This window comes from Oncorhynchus tshawytscha, unplaced genomic scaffold (genome assembly GCF_018296145.1).
Source record: "Oncorhynchus tshawytscha isolate Ot180627B unplaced genomic scaffold, Otsh_v2.0 Un_contig_37_pilon_pilon, whole genome shotgun sequence".
NCBI lineage: Eukaryota > Metazoa > Chordata > Actinopteri > Salmoniformes > Salmonidae > Oncorhynchus > Oncorhynchus tshawytscha.
This window is the reverse complement of record NW_024609825.1, coordinates 567,778-584,155: the sequence shown is the minus strand read 5'-3', so window position 1 is coordinate 584,155 and position 16,378 is coordinate 567,778. Positions and strand designations below refer to the sequence as shown.

Here is a 16,378-nt window from a genome sequence, read left to right as displayed (position 1 = left end):
AAAGTCAAGGGGTCTGAATACTTTCTGAATGCACTATATATTGCACCAGACTCTTACACCATTTATTTAACCATCACAATCAATGACTACATACATTTTTATCTCTGCTTATGTGTGCTAGATGTAGGCTAATGCATTTGACCTGCACTATATTTAGCCACTTCATGTGTTTACTCATTGAATTTGGTGCCAACTGTAACAGTTAGTCCCATTTAGAAAGTACACTCAACACATTATCACATTGGGAACGAGGCTATTTCTCAATTATGACATGTTTACATAAGACAGTTTAAGCACAGCCATGAACGTATTTCCTGCTATCTGACTGTGATTATAGAGCAGAAAGTTCTCATTGTTGATCTTTTTCCTTATTCAGTGACAGGAGGAAATGTGAAACTACAAGTATCAGTGTCACATGTAAATCCACTCCCTAATCTCTAGGATCTGCACAGTTTGTCAGCAGTCATTGAAGCTGAGCCAACACATTGCTTCACCTGGCATTTTTTAATATTTTTGATTATAGTAACATTTATGCACTTGTCTTTTCTGAGAGACACCTAGGCTCTGTGGGTAGGAAGGGAAAGGTTACGCTGTTTTACCTGACCGGCACATTCATACATTTAGAGACTTTGTTTCTTTTGTTTGGTCCCTGCTCTGTTATTTCTGTTTATCAGACACAGAAATCCCTGCAGTGTTTTGGGCACAAATGTTTTAGTAAATGATTAACTTCGATGTACTATGAGAATACTTTTCTGTCATTTCTGCCAGGTAAAATGACCACAACCATAATCAAATCAAATTTGATTAACAATACAACAGGTGTAGATAGACCTTACAGTGAAATGATTACTTATGAGCCCTTAACCAACAATGCAGTTAAAAAAAATATGGATAAGAAATAAAGTAACAAGTAATTAAAGAGCAGCAGTAAAATAACAATAGCGAGACCATATATAGGGGGGTACCGGTACAGAATCAATGCGCGGGGGCACCGGTTAGTTGAGGTAATATGTACATATAGGTAGAGTTATTAAAGTGACTATGCATACATGATAACAGAGAGTAGCAACGGTGTGGGGGGGGGGGCAATGCAAATAATCTGGGTTGCCATTTGGTTAGATGTTCAGGAGTCTTATGGCTTGGGGGTAGAAGCTGTTGAGAAGCCTCTTAGACCTAGACTTGGCTCTCCGGTACCGCTTGCCGTGCGGTAGCAGAGAGAACAGTTTATGACTAGGGTGGCTGGAGTCTTTTTAGTGCCTTCCTTTGACACCGCCTGGTATAGAGGTCTTGGGTGGCAGGAAGCTTGGCCCCAGTGATGTACTAGGCCGTTCGCACTACCCTCTGTAGTACCTTGCGGTCGGATGCCGAGCAGTTGCCATACCAGGCAGGATGCTCTCGAAGGTGCCGCTGTAGAATCTTTTGAGGATCTGAGGACCCATGCCAAATCTTTTTAGTCTCTTGAGGGGAATAGGTTTTGTCGTGCCCTCTTTACGACTGTCTTGGTGTGCTTGGACCATGTATGTTTGTTGGTGATGTGGACGCCAAGGAACTTGAAGCTCTCAACCTGCTCCACTGCAGCCCCGTCAATGAGAATGGGGGTGTGCTCGGTCCTCTTTTTCCTTTAGTCCACAATCATCTCTTTTGTCTTGATCACGTTGAGGGAGAGGGTGTTGTCCTGGCACCACACGGCCAGGTCTCTGACCTCCTCCCCATAGGCTGTCTCTTTGGTGTTGTGTCATCGGCAAACTTAAAGATGGTGATGGAGTCGTGCTTGGCCGTGCAGTCATGAGTGAACCGGGAGTGCAGGAGTGGACTGAGCACGCGCCCCTGTGTTGAGGATCAGCGTGGCGGATGTGTTGTTACCTACCCTTACCACCTAGGGGCGGCCCATCAGGAAGTCTAGGATCCAGTTGCGGAGGGAGGTGTTTAGTCCCAGGGTCCTTAGCTCATTGGTGAGCTTTGAGGGCACTATGGTGTTGAACGCTGAGCTGTAGTCAATGAATAGCATTCTCACATAATGTTCAATTTGTCCAGGTGGGAAAGGGCAGTGTGAAGTGCAATTGAGATTGCATCATCTGTGGATCTGTTGGGGAACTATGGAAATTGGAGTGGATCTAGGGTTTCTGGGATAATGGTGTTGATATGAGACATGACCAGCTTTTCAAAGCACTTCATGGCTGCAGACGTGAGTGCTACGGGACGGTAGTCATTTAGGCAGGTTACCTTAGTGTTCCTGGGCCAGGCACTATTGTGGTCTGCTTAAAACATGTTGGTTTTACAGACTTGGACAGGGAGAGGTTGAAAATGTCATTGAAGACACTTGCCAGTTGGTTAGCACATGCTCACCGTACAAGTCCTGGTAATCCGTCTGGCCTTGCGGCTTTGTGAATGTTGACCTGTTTAGAGGTCTTACTCACATCGGCTGCGGAAGGCATGATCACACAGTCTTCCGGAACAGCTGGTTCTCGCATGCATGTTTCAGTGTTATTTGCTTGGAAGCGAGCATAGAGGTGGTTTAGATCGTCTGGTAGGCTTGTGTCACTGGGCAGCTCTTGGCTGTGCTTCCCTTTTGTAGTCTGTAATGGTTTACAAGCCCTGCCACATCCAATGAGCGTCAGAGCCGGTGTAGTACGATTCAGTCTTAGTTCTGTAATGACGCTTTGCCTGTTTGATGGTTCGTCAGAGGGCATAGCAGGATTTCTTATAAGCTTTCGGGTTGGAGTCTGCTCCTTGAAAGCGGCAGCTCAGTGGGGATGTTGCCTGTAATCCATGGTTTCTGGTTGGGGTATGTACTTCGGTCACTGAGGGGACGATGTCATAGACGCACTTATTGATGAAGCCAATGACTGATGTGGTGTACTCCTCAATGCCATCGGAGGAATCCCGGAACATATTCCAGTCTGTGCTAGCAAAACTGTCCTGTAGCTTAGCATCTGCTTCATTTGACCACTTTCTTATTGATCTAGTCACTGGTGCTTCCTGCTTTAATTTTTTGCTTGTAAGCAGGAATCGGGAGGATAGAATTATGGTCAGATTTGCCAAATGTACAGCGAGGGAGAGCTTTGTATGTGTCTCTGTGTGTGGAGTAAAGGTGGTCCAGAGTTCCCCCCCCCCCTCTGGTTGCACATTTAACATGCTGATAGAAATTTGGTAAAACAGATTTAAGTTTCCCTGCATTAAAGTCCCCGGCTACTAGGATCGCCGCCTCTGGGTGAGCGTTTTCTTGTTTGCTTATGGCGGAATACAGCTCCTTCAATGCTGTCTTAGTGCCAGCCTCAGTCTGTGGTGGTATGTAAACAGCTACGAAAAATACAGATGACAACTCTCTAGGTAGATAGTGTAGTCTACAGATTATCATGAGATACTCTACCTCAGGTGAGCAATAGCTCGAGACTTCCTTAGATATCGTGCACCAGCTGTTATTTACAAAAATACATAGTCCGCCGCTCCTTGTCTTACCAGATGCCACTGTTTTGTCCTGCCGGGAGAGTTTATAACCAGCCAGCTGTATGTTGAATGTATCGTTGTTCAGCCACGACTCCGTTGAGCATAAGATATTACAGTTTTAAATATCCCGTTGGTAGTTTAATCTTCTGCGTTGGTCATCGATTTTATTCTACAAAGATTGCATGTTTGCTAACAGAATGGAAGGAAGTGGGGGTTTATTCGATCGCCTACGAATTCTCAGGAGGCAGCCTGCCCTCTAGCCACTTTGTCTCAGCCACCTCTTCACACAAATCACGGGTATCTGGGCTTGTTCCCGAGAAAGCAGGAAATCATTCGCATCGGGCTCCTCAGACTCGTTAAAGGAAAAAAAGGATTCTGGTGAGTAATCGCAGTCCTGATGTCCAGAAATTATTTTCGGTCACAAGAGATGGTAGCGGCAACATTATGTACAAAATAAGTGAAAAAATAAGTTATAAACGAACAAAAAAACACAATCGGTTGGGGACACGTAAAACGTCAGCTTTCTTCTCCGGCTCCATTGTTACATAAAACAGCGACCATTTTAAAATAGCTACTTAATAGTTATCTGCTTAATCAGTCTAGTTTATTTCTGTCTGTCTGGTGAACCAGTGTCCTTTCTTCTAGTCTATGGTTTCACTAGGTTACTGTTAACAAGCCTGTGCGTGGAAGCATCCTGGCACTGTTTGCAATGCTGTGACTTCCCCAGATTCCCATAGCGTGCAAAAGGCTTGTACCAAAGTTCCTCTTTACAATACGTGTGTGACTAAGATCAATAAACATTCCCCCCTCGCTGTGTCTGCTCCTAAAGAGGTTATGCAAGGCCTGGCTTACGTGCCCTTCTGTTCTCAGTCTCCTCACCCTCCCTCTCTCCTGCTCAGCACAGGACCCCCCCACAGGAAGCCATGTTGTCCCAGTGGCAGTGCGCTTGGAAGGGGCCAGCCATATCAATTGTGGAAGCACTGTTTACCTTTGGATTTTTTATTTTAATCTCCAGATTCTTGGGCCAACAGCCAAGGGAGCTAATGCACAAATTGCATGAGCCTGAAGTTCTGAGTGGCAGGGGCTGGGCTGACCCTTTCACATCAATGCCATGCCCCAAACCAGCCCCTTAGCAAGGGGCCATAGAAAGAAAGGGAGGTGGGGTTACGGACTACTTATTCAAGAACATGGGCTGTAGAAATGATTTGTAATTCTGACAGTATTTATGGGAGATTTAGGATGGGAATGTAGGAATTAAATGAATTATGCATAGTCCTCTGCAAATCGAGTGGATTATCTTGGATCCAAACAGACCTTGATAAATTAAGAGGGTAATTGGGGAAAAAAATAGCTTTAAAAAAAAAAATGAAATCCATATAAACATGTTCCTATACATGCTATCAGTCCTTTGTTTTTCCTGTGCCCCTGGTACATACCATTAAGTGTACAATAAAGCTCTTCCTTCCTGTTCTTGATTGGACTGACACACACACACACACACAGAGGGAGTTGTTGCGGGTGACTGACATGGTTTTCCTTCTGTCAGTCTTACCTTGCATGTGAAGACATTTCTCTCCACACAACACAGCAACATGTTGACAAGCCTCACACGCTGTCACAGCACGCTGTCATTCACTTCAGTTTTGCGCCTGTGTGTTTATCTCACCGGTGTCATTGTGATTCATTTTTCTGTACGAGTATTGGCCAACATTTGCTTGTAACATGTGTAACTTTAGTATGGGTCATGTTTAATCATTGTTTGAAATGTAGTTCACCGTGTAGTTTCAGTCAATTATTTTTCACATGGCTCAAGTTCATGTTTTGTTCAAATATCTCAGCTCTCCTTGAACGTAAGATTCTTACACCTCTCCACATTTTCACATCAATTCTATCAGACACTAGTACTAACTTGGTGTTCATTATTTTCTGCTTGACTTGGAGCATTGCCCAGTGCATTCAGGCATCTGATTCACTGAGATTTACAATAGACCTGTAGGTAATTACACTCTGTGTGGTCTCATTGTAAAATGTTTGCCTATGTTGAAAAGCCAATGCACACATATGAACAGATTTTTTTTTAAGCAGTCCCTCACTCCCCTCCATTGTCGAAAATACATTGATATAGTAGCAGGTCTCAGATCAGTCGGTGTGATCGGGTGACAATGCCATTGTGACAACAGTAGTGTGTACGTGACTTGACTGAGAGTCTTGGTGTGTATCTTGCGTGAGAGCTTAAGTACCTAGCTGTCAGTGTGACACTTGCGTGCGGCTGTGCCTCTCTCTCTAGGTTAGCGTGAGACCTCATCACAGTTAGGGTTGAACACCCGGTTTTTCCAGTTATTTTTTTCCCAGTTGGTTCTTTTTGATTTGTTAGTGCGCCATGCATGTATCTAAACATTGTGTGTTGAGGATTGTGTGTTGGTAGAAAACTACTAGCCTGTATTATTAATGTGCTATTGATGTTGCTTGTTATATAACTGTAGCTCCTGATACAGCTATAGGATAAGATCAGTATTGAGGACACATTAGAGAGCAGACTGGAGTCCTGACAGAGATTAATGGACTCCAGTCTGAAATATTACCCTCTTAACTGGGATTAATGTGCACCATAATTTCTAGTCAGGCTATAGGCATATGTACTGTAAAAATAATTTGGAGTTAATCATCCTCCTAATGTCTTGATTCATATTCTTCAGGTCCTCCAGCATTATCTAGTAACCGGGGGCCAAACCAGGCCACGCCGAAGAAGAACGGAGTGAAGAACGGAGGAGGTGGAGGGCAGATGAGGCTCAGGGACGACGAGTGTTTTGGTGCTGACATGGACGAGAGTCTGGACACAGACTTTGACTTTGAGGCAAACCTGGCACTGTTCGACAAGGCAGCCGTGTTCTCGCAGATTGATGGCACAGATTACAATGGGGTACGTTCCCGTGGTACGCCCGGTGGCGAACGCGGTACACCCACACGTTACCGTCACGACGAGAACATCCTGGAGGTCAAACCAGTCGTCTACCGGCAGATCACGGTCCCACAACACGGGGGCAAAGACTACTGCACTGGTAAGAGAGAGAAAACACAACACATTGGCTCCATTCACCATGAGAGAGAGAGAGAGCACGCACCCTCCTCCATTCACATATATATCACACATCCACATCTAGAAACCTGCTGCCCTGAGGGTTAGACAGATAGAGCACTCTCCATTCACATCTGTCATCACACATTCACTTCCAGAGGCCTGTCTGCCAGTGCCCTTAGGCCCTGAGTGTGTCTCACCCCAGCCGCTGGATCTATTGAGGCTACAGTAGACCCATGGGTTTGGCTAAGCGAGCCAGACTAGTGGAGAGACAGGACATTGTGTACAGTTCTAAAATAGGCCTTAAACTAACATGCAAGAAGAAAAATGCCCCAGTAACTGGACGCAACCGTGAGGAATTACAACGGTGTCGGTATTCTCAGTGAAGCCCATTGGGCTGGAGATGTGATGGGGGAGAGATATAGGTTCCGGTCACAGCCCAGCCCGCGTGTGGTGAAGAGGCTGAGCCTCTCCCTCTCAGTAATCACTGCTTGCTTCTCCCTAAGGAGTGACACACCCACCGTGCACACACACCTAATGAGCTAGTCTTCTCTGTCCATACAGATACTAGAATGTTTTTCGTGTAGCTCAGAGATGGGAAAACCACTGTAGATTGGTGACCCATTCAACCAAAGAATCGGGATTAAAAACATCTTTTTTTTTTGTCCCTCTTGTAAAATTAAAAGAATTGATGACCGACACAAGTTCTACCCTCAGGATGTTTTCTGTTGCATGCGTGTCTTGCGGACCGGTGATAATGAGTGTTGTTTCCTTTGGAAACTAGTTGAATTCCCCCTCCATGTCAGTGACTTTAGACAGAAATAGTGTAAGTTCTCAGAGTGACAGTGTGGGTCTAATGTAGGCCTACCTCTTGTGCTTCTGTGATGCAACACTGAAACTCTTTGCTGGGTGTGGGTTTGACTGTCTCCTATAGGCCAGAAAGGGCCTCTCACTTCCGCAACATGCTGGGCTGGCTGGGATCCTACTCTGGTTGCTCTTTTGATTGTGGCAGCAGGTGACTTTTGAGCTCACTGCCACACCACACCATGCAGTCCCAGTCCATTTCTGGGAAGAGGAGCTGCTCTTCCACACCTCAACAACACTCTTTATAAGTGTGTTATATAATTGGTTTCATACAGGAGATAAGTGAATGGCACACTATGCTAGGCCCCTGGCCTGGATTCCAAGGTGTGACAAGAAGAGCAACACCTATCACTCTGGCTCTGCTGGACCAATCACTACGCTGTAAGGATAGGGGATCAGTACCAGTCAAATCTGGTTTCTGGTGTTGGCATAAAGTGGTATAGGTCTTAGTGGAACACAAGCTCACACACACACTCACACACATGCTTGCGCTCTCATTAGGGAAAAGAGGATAGCGATGCCAATACCATCGCTATTAGTCATAGAATGCATTTTGTGCCCCCATGGAGATAGGAGTGTTTTGCTTCTATTACCAGCTGACTAAATACTCCCAGACAAAGATATTACACTGATACACCTCCCTGGATAGCTTAATCCACCACATGACTCACTACATGCATGTGAGCCCTAGCCTCAAATAGCCCGCTACACTACAGTACATACTGTACCGACATACAGGTATGTGCAAAGTGCAGCAGTTCTTAGAAAGGGTTATGACGTTGGCACTTTTTTCTAAGAAGCCTAACATGGCCGCCAGCCAGCGTTATCATGGCGACAGCAGTGCGGTGACTATGAAGACAACAATGAGGGCCAGGTGGCCATTAAAAGCCTTGCCCCTGGTGCTGAGAACTGGGAGCTGAATGTGGACGCTTTTCTCTTTTTACCGAACGGGCTGGGCAGGTCTGCTACCTCTGCCTCTTTCTGCCTGAATGCTGTCATGCTAAGCCCCATCCTCTGTACCTTGTAATTATCAGACCGCTCTGAGCTTTACATAAACAGCACCTCTCATAGTCACACACAGGTTACCACTCAAATGGCACCCTATTCCCTATATAGTGCTCTAATTTTGCTAAGGGCCCATAGGGAATAGGGTGCCATTTGGGATGCAACCACACTACATGTGGAACAAACCCTTACCCTACTCCAGGCTGCTCTCACCTGAATCCATTCCTATCCACTGTAAACATTTAAATCAACAACATGAGACAACAGAAAAGGGGTTAGGAAAACAAATGTTTGGCGTTGGGATAACATATTGTCTGTCTGCACATAGACATGTATGTGGTGCATCATTGGCCTTATTATTCAGTTTCGGTGGAAAAGGCATAGGTCTACTCTCCTTTGCTAATTCCTATGCGTGTTAAACCACTCCTCATCAACACGTTGGCACCTTAATTGGGGCGGACGAGTACATGTTAATGGCTGGAATGGAAAAAATGGAAAGGTATCAACAACATCAAACACATTCAGTTTGCTCCGTTCCAACCATTATTATGAACCTTCCTCCCCTCAGCAGCCACCACTGCAACACATGTACTCAAATCTCTTCACTGTAAACACACTGAAGCCACAGAACAAATCACTGCCCTGCAAACTACCTTTGAATTAGAGAGTGACAGGAGAGCGAGCTGAGAACGAGTATGTTATTCACAACTATTGATTCCCCTGGTCCGGTGGCATGAGAGCAAATAGAACTTTTATATTAAAATTTTTGTACCTTTTTCTCCCTAATTTCGATTTTGTCTCATCGCTACAGAGCGCGATGAGCCAAGTAAAGCCCCCCGGCCAAACCCTCCCCTAACCTGGACGATGCTGGGCCAATTGTGTGCCGCCCTGTGGGACTCCCGGTTGTGACACAACCTGGGATGCAGTGCCTTAGACCGCTGCGCCACTCAAGAGGCCCTCAAATGGAACTTCCTAATCAATTGACTTGCATTAATCTTAGTTAAGAGGGCTGAGGTTTTGGAGGGTCTGGAATGTTAGAGGCTCGCAGCCCCTTGGTACTGCAGCAGTAACAGGCCTGTAGTCTGGAGGAGCCTTGTGAAACCTCACTCCTTGTTCTCTCTCTCTCCCCCCCCCCCTCCTCCTCTCTCAGCACCAGCCCTAATCACCCATGGCCCGCTTCCACCCTGCGTGTGTGTATTGATTTCAGCTTCAATGTTCTCATTGTCATGCTTGAAGGATTGCTTCCAGGTCAGTTTATTTTACTGCGGCTGTGTGCTCCTGGCTACCCGGTTGAGCATTGCGTGTAGTGGAGTGTGAGAGAGAGAGAGTACACCGGATCGGGGTGGGGTGCTCTAGCAGGGGAATTCCTTACAAACACATCTAGCTGGGGGGGATGGTCAAAAGGCAATTAGATCATAGTGCAACTCCCACCTCTCTCTCTCCCTTTCCCTCTCCTCAGTGGCAGGTTGCATAACAAGGAGAAGTTGACTTTGCTGTGTGCTTTTCTCTCACATGATTGTCCGAAGAACGGCGCAGCAGTGTAGACTGGGTTTCTCCCACCCCACTGTAGTATATTACCTGTCTTTGGATTGGAACTGTGGGAGGGATGTGGAGATACGAACAGGAAAGAGATAAGGTTCATTTCACCCAGGCACGACATCTGTCTATCTGCTGTTTGCAGGTGTGTGTTTGCATGTCACACTGCATGTGTTCTGCCCTGAGTGATATGCCTGTGTGTTTCTGATAGCTGCATACGTGCCTGCATGCACATAATACATGAGGAGGGAGGCCACGCTGAGCACTCAATAGCCAGGCCAACGCTTACCTGCTTCACTATCAAAGGGATATTGAGCCGTGCAGCCCCTTTAGCCAGTCTTTGTTCCTCTCTAGACTAATGTGCCATGGGCTATAGGTAGAGATTAGCACAGGGCTCTTTAAAGGGCTCCGTGAGCAGCTACCAGAATAATGACATGGTTGTGGCAGTACCTAGGAACCATGTTCCCTGGGCTGGTCTTTCCTAGATATCCTCTACTGTTGTTGAGACTCAGACCTGACCAGAGTAGTAGAGATATAGATAAATCAAATCAAATCAAATTTATTTGTCACATACACATGGTTAGCAGATGTTAATGCGAGTGTAGCGAAATGCTTGTGCTTCTAGTTCCGAAAATGCAGTAATAACGAGCAAGTAATCTAACTAACAATTCCAAAAAAAACTACTGTCATACACAGTGTAAGGGGATAAAGAATATGTACATAAGGATATATGAATGAGTGATGGTACAGAGCAGCATAGGCAAGATACAGTAGATGATATCGAGTACAGTATATACATATGAGATAAGTATGTAAACCAATTGGCATAGTTAAAGTGGCTAGTGATACATGTATTACATAAGGATGCAGTCGATGATATAGAGTACAGTATCAACGTATGCATATGAGATGAACAATGTAGGGTAAGTAACATTATATAAGTTAGCATTGTTTAAAGTGGCTAGTGATATATTTACATAATTTCCCATCAATTCCCATTATTAAAGTGGCTGGAGTAGAGTCAGTGTCATTGACAGTGTGTTGGCAGTAGCCACTCAATGTTAGTGGTGGCTGTTTAACAGTCTGATGGCCCTGAGATAGAAGCTGTTTTTCAGTCTCTCGGTCCCAGCTTTGATGCACCTGTACTGACCTCGCCTTCTGGATGGCAGCGGGGTGAACAGGCAGTGGCTCGGGTGGTTGATGTCCTTGATGATCTTTATGGCCTTCCTGTAGCATCGGGTGGTGTAGGTGTCCTGGAGGGCAGGTAGTTTGCCCCCGGTGATGCGTTGTGCAGACCTCACTACCCTCTGGAGAGCCTTACGGTTGAGGGCGGTGCAGTTGCCATACCAGGCGGTGATACAGCCCGCCAGGATGCTCTCGATTGTGCATCTGTAGAAGTTTGTGAGTGCTTTTGGTGACAAGCCGAATTTCTTCAGCCTCCTGAGGTTGAAGAGGCGCTGCTGCGCCTTCCTCACGATGCTGTCTGTGTGAGTGGACCAATTCAGTTTGTCTGTGATGTGTATGCCGAGGAACTTAAAACTTGCTACCCTCTCCACTACTGTTCCATCGATGTGGATGGGGGGGTGTTCCCTCTGCTGTTTCCACAATCTACACACAATACACCACAATGACAAAGCAAAAACAGGTTTTTAGAAATGTTTGCTAATTTACAAAAAAATGGAAATATTACATTTACATAAGTATTCAGACCCTTTACGCAGTACTTTGTTGAAGCACCTTTGGCAGCGATTACAGCGTTGAGTCTTCTAGTCTTCCTGACTAGTCTCCTGCTGCTGAAAAACATCTGCACAGCATGATGCTGCCACCACCATGCTTCACTGTAGGGATGATGCCAGGTTTCCTCCAGACGTGACGCTTCGCATTCAGGCCAAAGAGTTGTTGGTCATCGGGTTGTTGGTCACCTCCCTGACCAATGGCCTTCTCCCCCAATTGGTCAGTTTGGGTGGCCAGCTCTGGGAAGAGTCTTGGTTTTTCCAAACTTCTTCCATTTAAGAATGATGGAGGCCACTGTGTTCTTGGGGACCTTCAATGCTGCAGACATTTTTTGGTACCCTTCCCCAGATCTGTGCCGCGACACAATCCTGTCTCGGAGCTCTACAGACAATTCCTTTGACCTCATGGCTTGGTTTTTGCTCTGACATGCACTGTCAACTGTGGGACCTTATATAGACAGGTGTGTGCCTTTCCGAATCATGTCCAATCAATTGAATTTTCCATAGGTGGACAGGATGCACCTGTACCAATCAAAAGTTTACCTACTGATTCCAGGGTTTTTCTTTATTTTTACTATTTTCTACATTGTAGAATAATAGTGAAGACATCAAAACTATGAAATAACACACATGGAATCATGTAGTAACCAATAGTGTTAAACAAATCAAAATATATTTAAGATTCTTCGAAGTAGCCACCTTTTACCTTGATGACAGCTTTGCACACTCTTGGCATTCTCTCAACCAGTTTCATGAGGTAGTCACCTGGAATGCATTTTTTATTTTTCAATTAAACCTTTATTTAACTAGGCAAGTCAGTTAAGAACAAATTCTTATTTACAATGATGGCTTACCCTGGCCAAACCCGGACGACGCTGGGCCAGTTGTGCACCGCTCTATGGGACTCCCAATCACGGCCGGATGTGATACAGCCTGGATTCGAACTAGGGTGTTTGTAGTGACGCCTCAAGCACTGAGATGCAGTGCCTAAGACAGCTGTGCCACTCGGGAACCCAATTAACAAGTGTGCATTGTTAATTTGTGGAATTTCTTTCCTTCTGCGTTTGAGCCAATTAGTTGTGTTGTGACAAGGTAGGGGTGTATACAGAAGATAGCCCTATTTGGTAAAAGACCAATTCCATATTATGGCAAGAACAGCTCAAATAAGCAAAGAGAAACGACAGTCCATCATTACTTTAAGACATGAAGGTCAGTCAATCTGGAACATTTCAAAAACTTTGATAGTTTCTTCAAGTGCAGTCGCAAAAACCATCAAGCGCTATGATGAAACTGGCTCTCATGAGGACCGCCACAAGAAAGGAAGACCCAGAGTTTCCTCTGCTGCAGAGGATAAGTTCATTAGAGATAACAGCCTCAGAAATTGCAGCCCAAATAAATGCTTCACAGAGTTCAAGTAACAGACACATCTTAACATCAACTGTTCAGAGGAGACCGAGTGAATCAGGCCATCATGGTCAAATTGCTGCAAAGAAACCACTACTAAAGGACACCAATAAGAAGAAGAGACTTGCTTAGGCCAAGAAACAAGAGCAATGGACATTATACTGGTGGATATCTGTCCCTTTTGAGATTTTTGGTTCCAATCGCTGTGGCTTTGTGAGATGCAGAGTAGGTGAACGGATGATCTCCGGATGTGTGGTTCCCACCGGGAAGAAGAGTATTCAGGGAAAAGCAGCCAACAAGTACTCAGCCTACGTGGGAACTTAAAGACTGTTGGAAAATCATTCCAGTTGACTACCTCATGAAGCTGGTTGAGAGAATGCAAATTGTGTGCAAAGGTGTCATCAAGGCAAAGGGTGGCTACTTGGAAGAATCTAACATCCTAAAATATATTTTGATTTGTTTAATACTTTTTTTGTTTACTACATGCTTCCACTTGTGTTATTTCATAGTTTTGATACCTTCACTATTATTCTACAATGTAGAAAGTAGTAAAAATGAGTGTGTGTGTGTGTACACACAGTTGAAGTCGGAAGTTTACATACACTTAGGTTGGAGTCATTAAAACTCGTTTTTCAACCACTCCACAAATTTCTTGTTAACAAACTATAGTTTTGGCAAGTCGGTTAGGACATCTACTTTGCATAACACAAGTCATTTTTCCAAAAATTGTTTACAGACAGATTATATCACTTATAATTCACTGTATCACAATTCCAGTTGGCCAGAAGTTTACACACACAAAGTTGACTGTGCCTTTAAATAGCTTGGACGATTCCAGAAAATGATGTCATGGCTTTAGAAGCTTCTGATAGGCTAATTGACATCATTTGAGTCAGTTGGAGGGGTACCTGTGGATGTATTTCAAGGCCTGACTTCAGACTTAGTGCCTCTTTGCTTGACATCATGGGAAAATCAAAAGAAATCAGCCAAGACCTCAAAAAAATTGTAGACCTCCACAAGTCTGTTTCACCCTTGGGAGCAATTTCCAAACAACTGAAGGTACCACGTTCTTCTGTACAAACAATAGTACATAAGTATAAACATCATGGGACCACACTGCTCAAGAAGGAGACACATTCCGTCTCCTAGAGATGAACGTACTTTGGTGCAAAAAGTGCAAATCAATCCCAGAACAGCAGCAAAGGACCTTGTGAAGATGCTGGAGGAAACGGGTACAAAAGTATCTATATCCACAGTAAAACAAGTCCTATATCAACATAACATGAAAGGCCTCTCAGCAAGGAAGAAGCCACTGCTCCAAAACCGACATAAAAATGCCAGACTACGGTTTGCAACTGCACATGGGGACAAAGATCATACCTTTTGGAGAAATGTCCTCTGGTCTGATGAAACAAAAATAGAACTGTTTGGCAATAATGACCAACGTTATGTTTGGAGGAGAAAGGGGGTGGCTTGCAAGCCGAAGAAGATAGATGGCATCATGAGGGAAAATTATGTGGCTATGTTGAAGCAACATCTCAAGACATCAGTCAGGAAGTTAAAACTTGGTCGCAAATGGGTCTTCCAAATGGACAATGATCCCAAGCATACTTCCAAAGTTGTGGCAAAGTGGTTTAAGGACAACAAAGCCCTGACATCAATCCTATAGAAAATGTGTGGGCAGAACTGAAAAAGCGTGTGCGAGCAAGGAGGCCTACAAACCGGACTCAGTTACACCAGCTCTGTCGGGAGGAATGGGCCAAATTTCACCCAACTTATTGTGGGAAGCTTGTGAAAGGCTACCCGAAACATTTGACCCAAGTTAAACTATTTATAGGCAATGCTACCAAATACTAATTGAGTGTATGTAAACTTCGAACCCACTGGGAATGTAATGAAAGAAATAAAAGATGAAATAAGTCATTCTCTCTGGTATTATTCTGACATTTCAAATTCTTAAAATAAAGTGGTGATCCGAACTGACCTAAGACAGGTAATTTTTACTTTAAGGTGTATGTAAACTTCTGACTTCAACTGTGTGTGTATATATAATTTGTGTGTGTGTGTATGTATGTGTGTGTGTCTTGGAACTGAGTTGTCACTCAAGTCAAACTGCAACTCTCCCACACACACTAGCCATCATCATTGCACACAGGTGTACCAACGAGTACACCTTAACCACCTGTTTTCAAGTTTCCCCTTTGTCATGGTACCTTTACGTTTTGGGTGAGTCCTCTGATGTGTGGCGGTAATGTGTGTGGGCCTGGGGGGCTGCTGCTGGTGTCTTTCTCAGCCAAAAGCTCTGGTTATGGGGATGCTGAGGGATCTCAGCAGGGATGAGCTGGAGCGTGTGAACCCAGCCCCTCCAGAAGGCCGTGGTGGATAGCTAGGAGAGGCAGTTCACAGTTTGCATCCTCATGTTTGTCATATTTTGTAAAAGGCTGCCAATCTGTTTGTTGTTGCGTCGGACAACAGTGACAAATGAGGGGAAGAAAGGAATCCTTCCTCCCTCTGTGATGGGAAAGAGATCAGGTCAAGGGAACTGGCTTTCCCAAGGGAACTGGCTCCTCGCTTGAGGGGGATGTGCTGCTTTTACATAAACTCCTACTCCTTGAAGATTTCCTGTGTGTGTGTGTGTGTGTGTGTGTGTGTTTTGTCCTCATCGTGAAAGTTCATGCTGTTGGTGAATTAGGCCTTGTAGTTCCTTTTGATAATGTCTAGTCACACTGATTATGAGGATTCTATACAGTTCTATTTTTAGTACCATTTCCATATATTTTTGGGGAAAATCTGGAACTTTTTAAAAACTTCCAGTCTCTTCTCATAGCTACATATATTATAATCTGGCACAATAACAACTAATACATGTTTATTTTACCATCTTGTTTCTCTCGCTCCTCTGACTGTAGACTCTGGCCTGGTTGTCCCCAGTGTGTCCTATGAGCTTCACAAGTGTCTTCTGGCCTCAGCGGAGCGGCATGGCCTGTCTCTGGACCGGAGGCTAGAGATGACTGGTGTGTGTGCCAGCCAAATGGCCCTCACTCTACTGGGGGGCCCCAACCGGTGAGTGGCTGGGTGGGCTCCCTCTACGGTGGTGACATCACATCACATGCAACAGGCTTCATTGATATCAGAGTTGTGTTCAATAGGCACGAAACTAAAGAAAATGGTTTGAAATGGGGAGGTACTACAATATCTGAACTTGCCCAATAAGAAATGTTAGTTTTTGCTTTCAGTTCCAAGACATTTTGCTCCGGTGTGCCCTAATGAACATGACCCAGGTTTATACAAACATGCCTTTGTCCTCCTATTT

General features: G+C 44.8%; 1 protein-coding gene across 2 annotated transcripts in view; it reads left to right on the top strand.

The window, feature by feature from the left end:
* LOC112263840 (enhancer of mRNA-decapping protein 3) overlaps positions 1 to 16,378 on the top strand; it is a 32,521-nt gene that overhangs the window by 2,813 nt on the left and 13,330 nt on the right. For both annotated transcript variants that reach the window (XM_024440474.2, XM_024440475.2), the window contains exons 4-5: positions 6,144 to 6,506; positions 15,975 to 16,128. In XM_024440474.2, the coding sequence (XP_024296242.1) occupies positions 6,144 to 6,506; positions 15,975 to 16,128 (517 nt within the window). The remainder of the gene's footprint in view (positions 1 to 6,143; positions 6,507 to 15,974; positions 16,129 to 16,378) is intronic.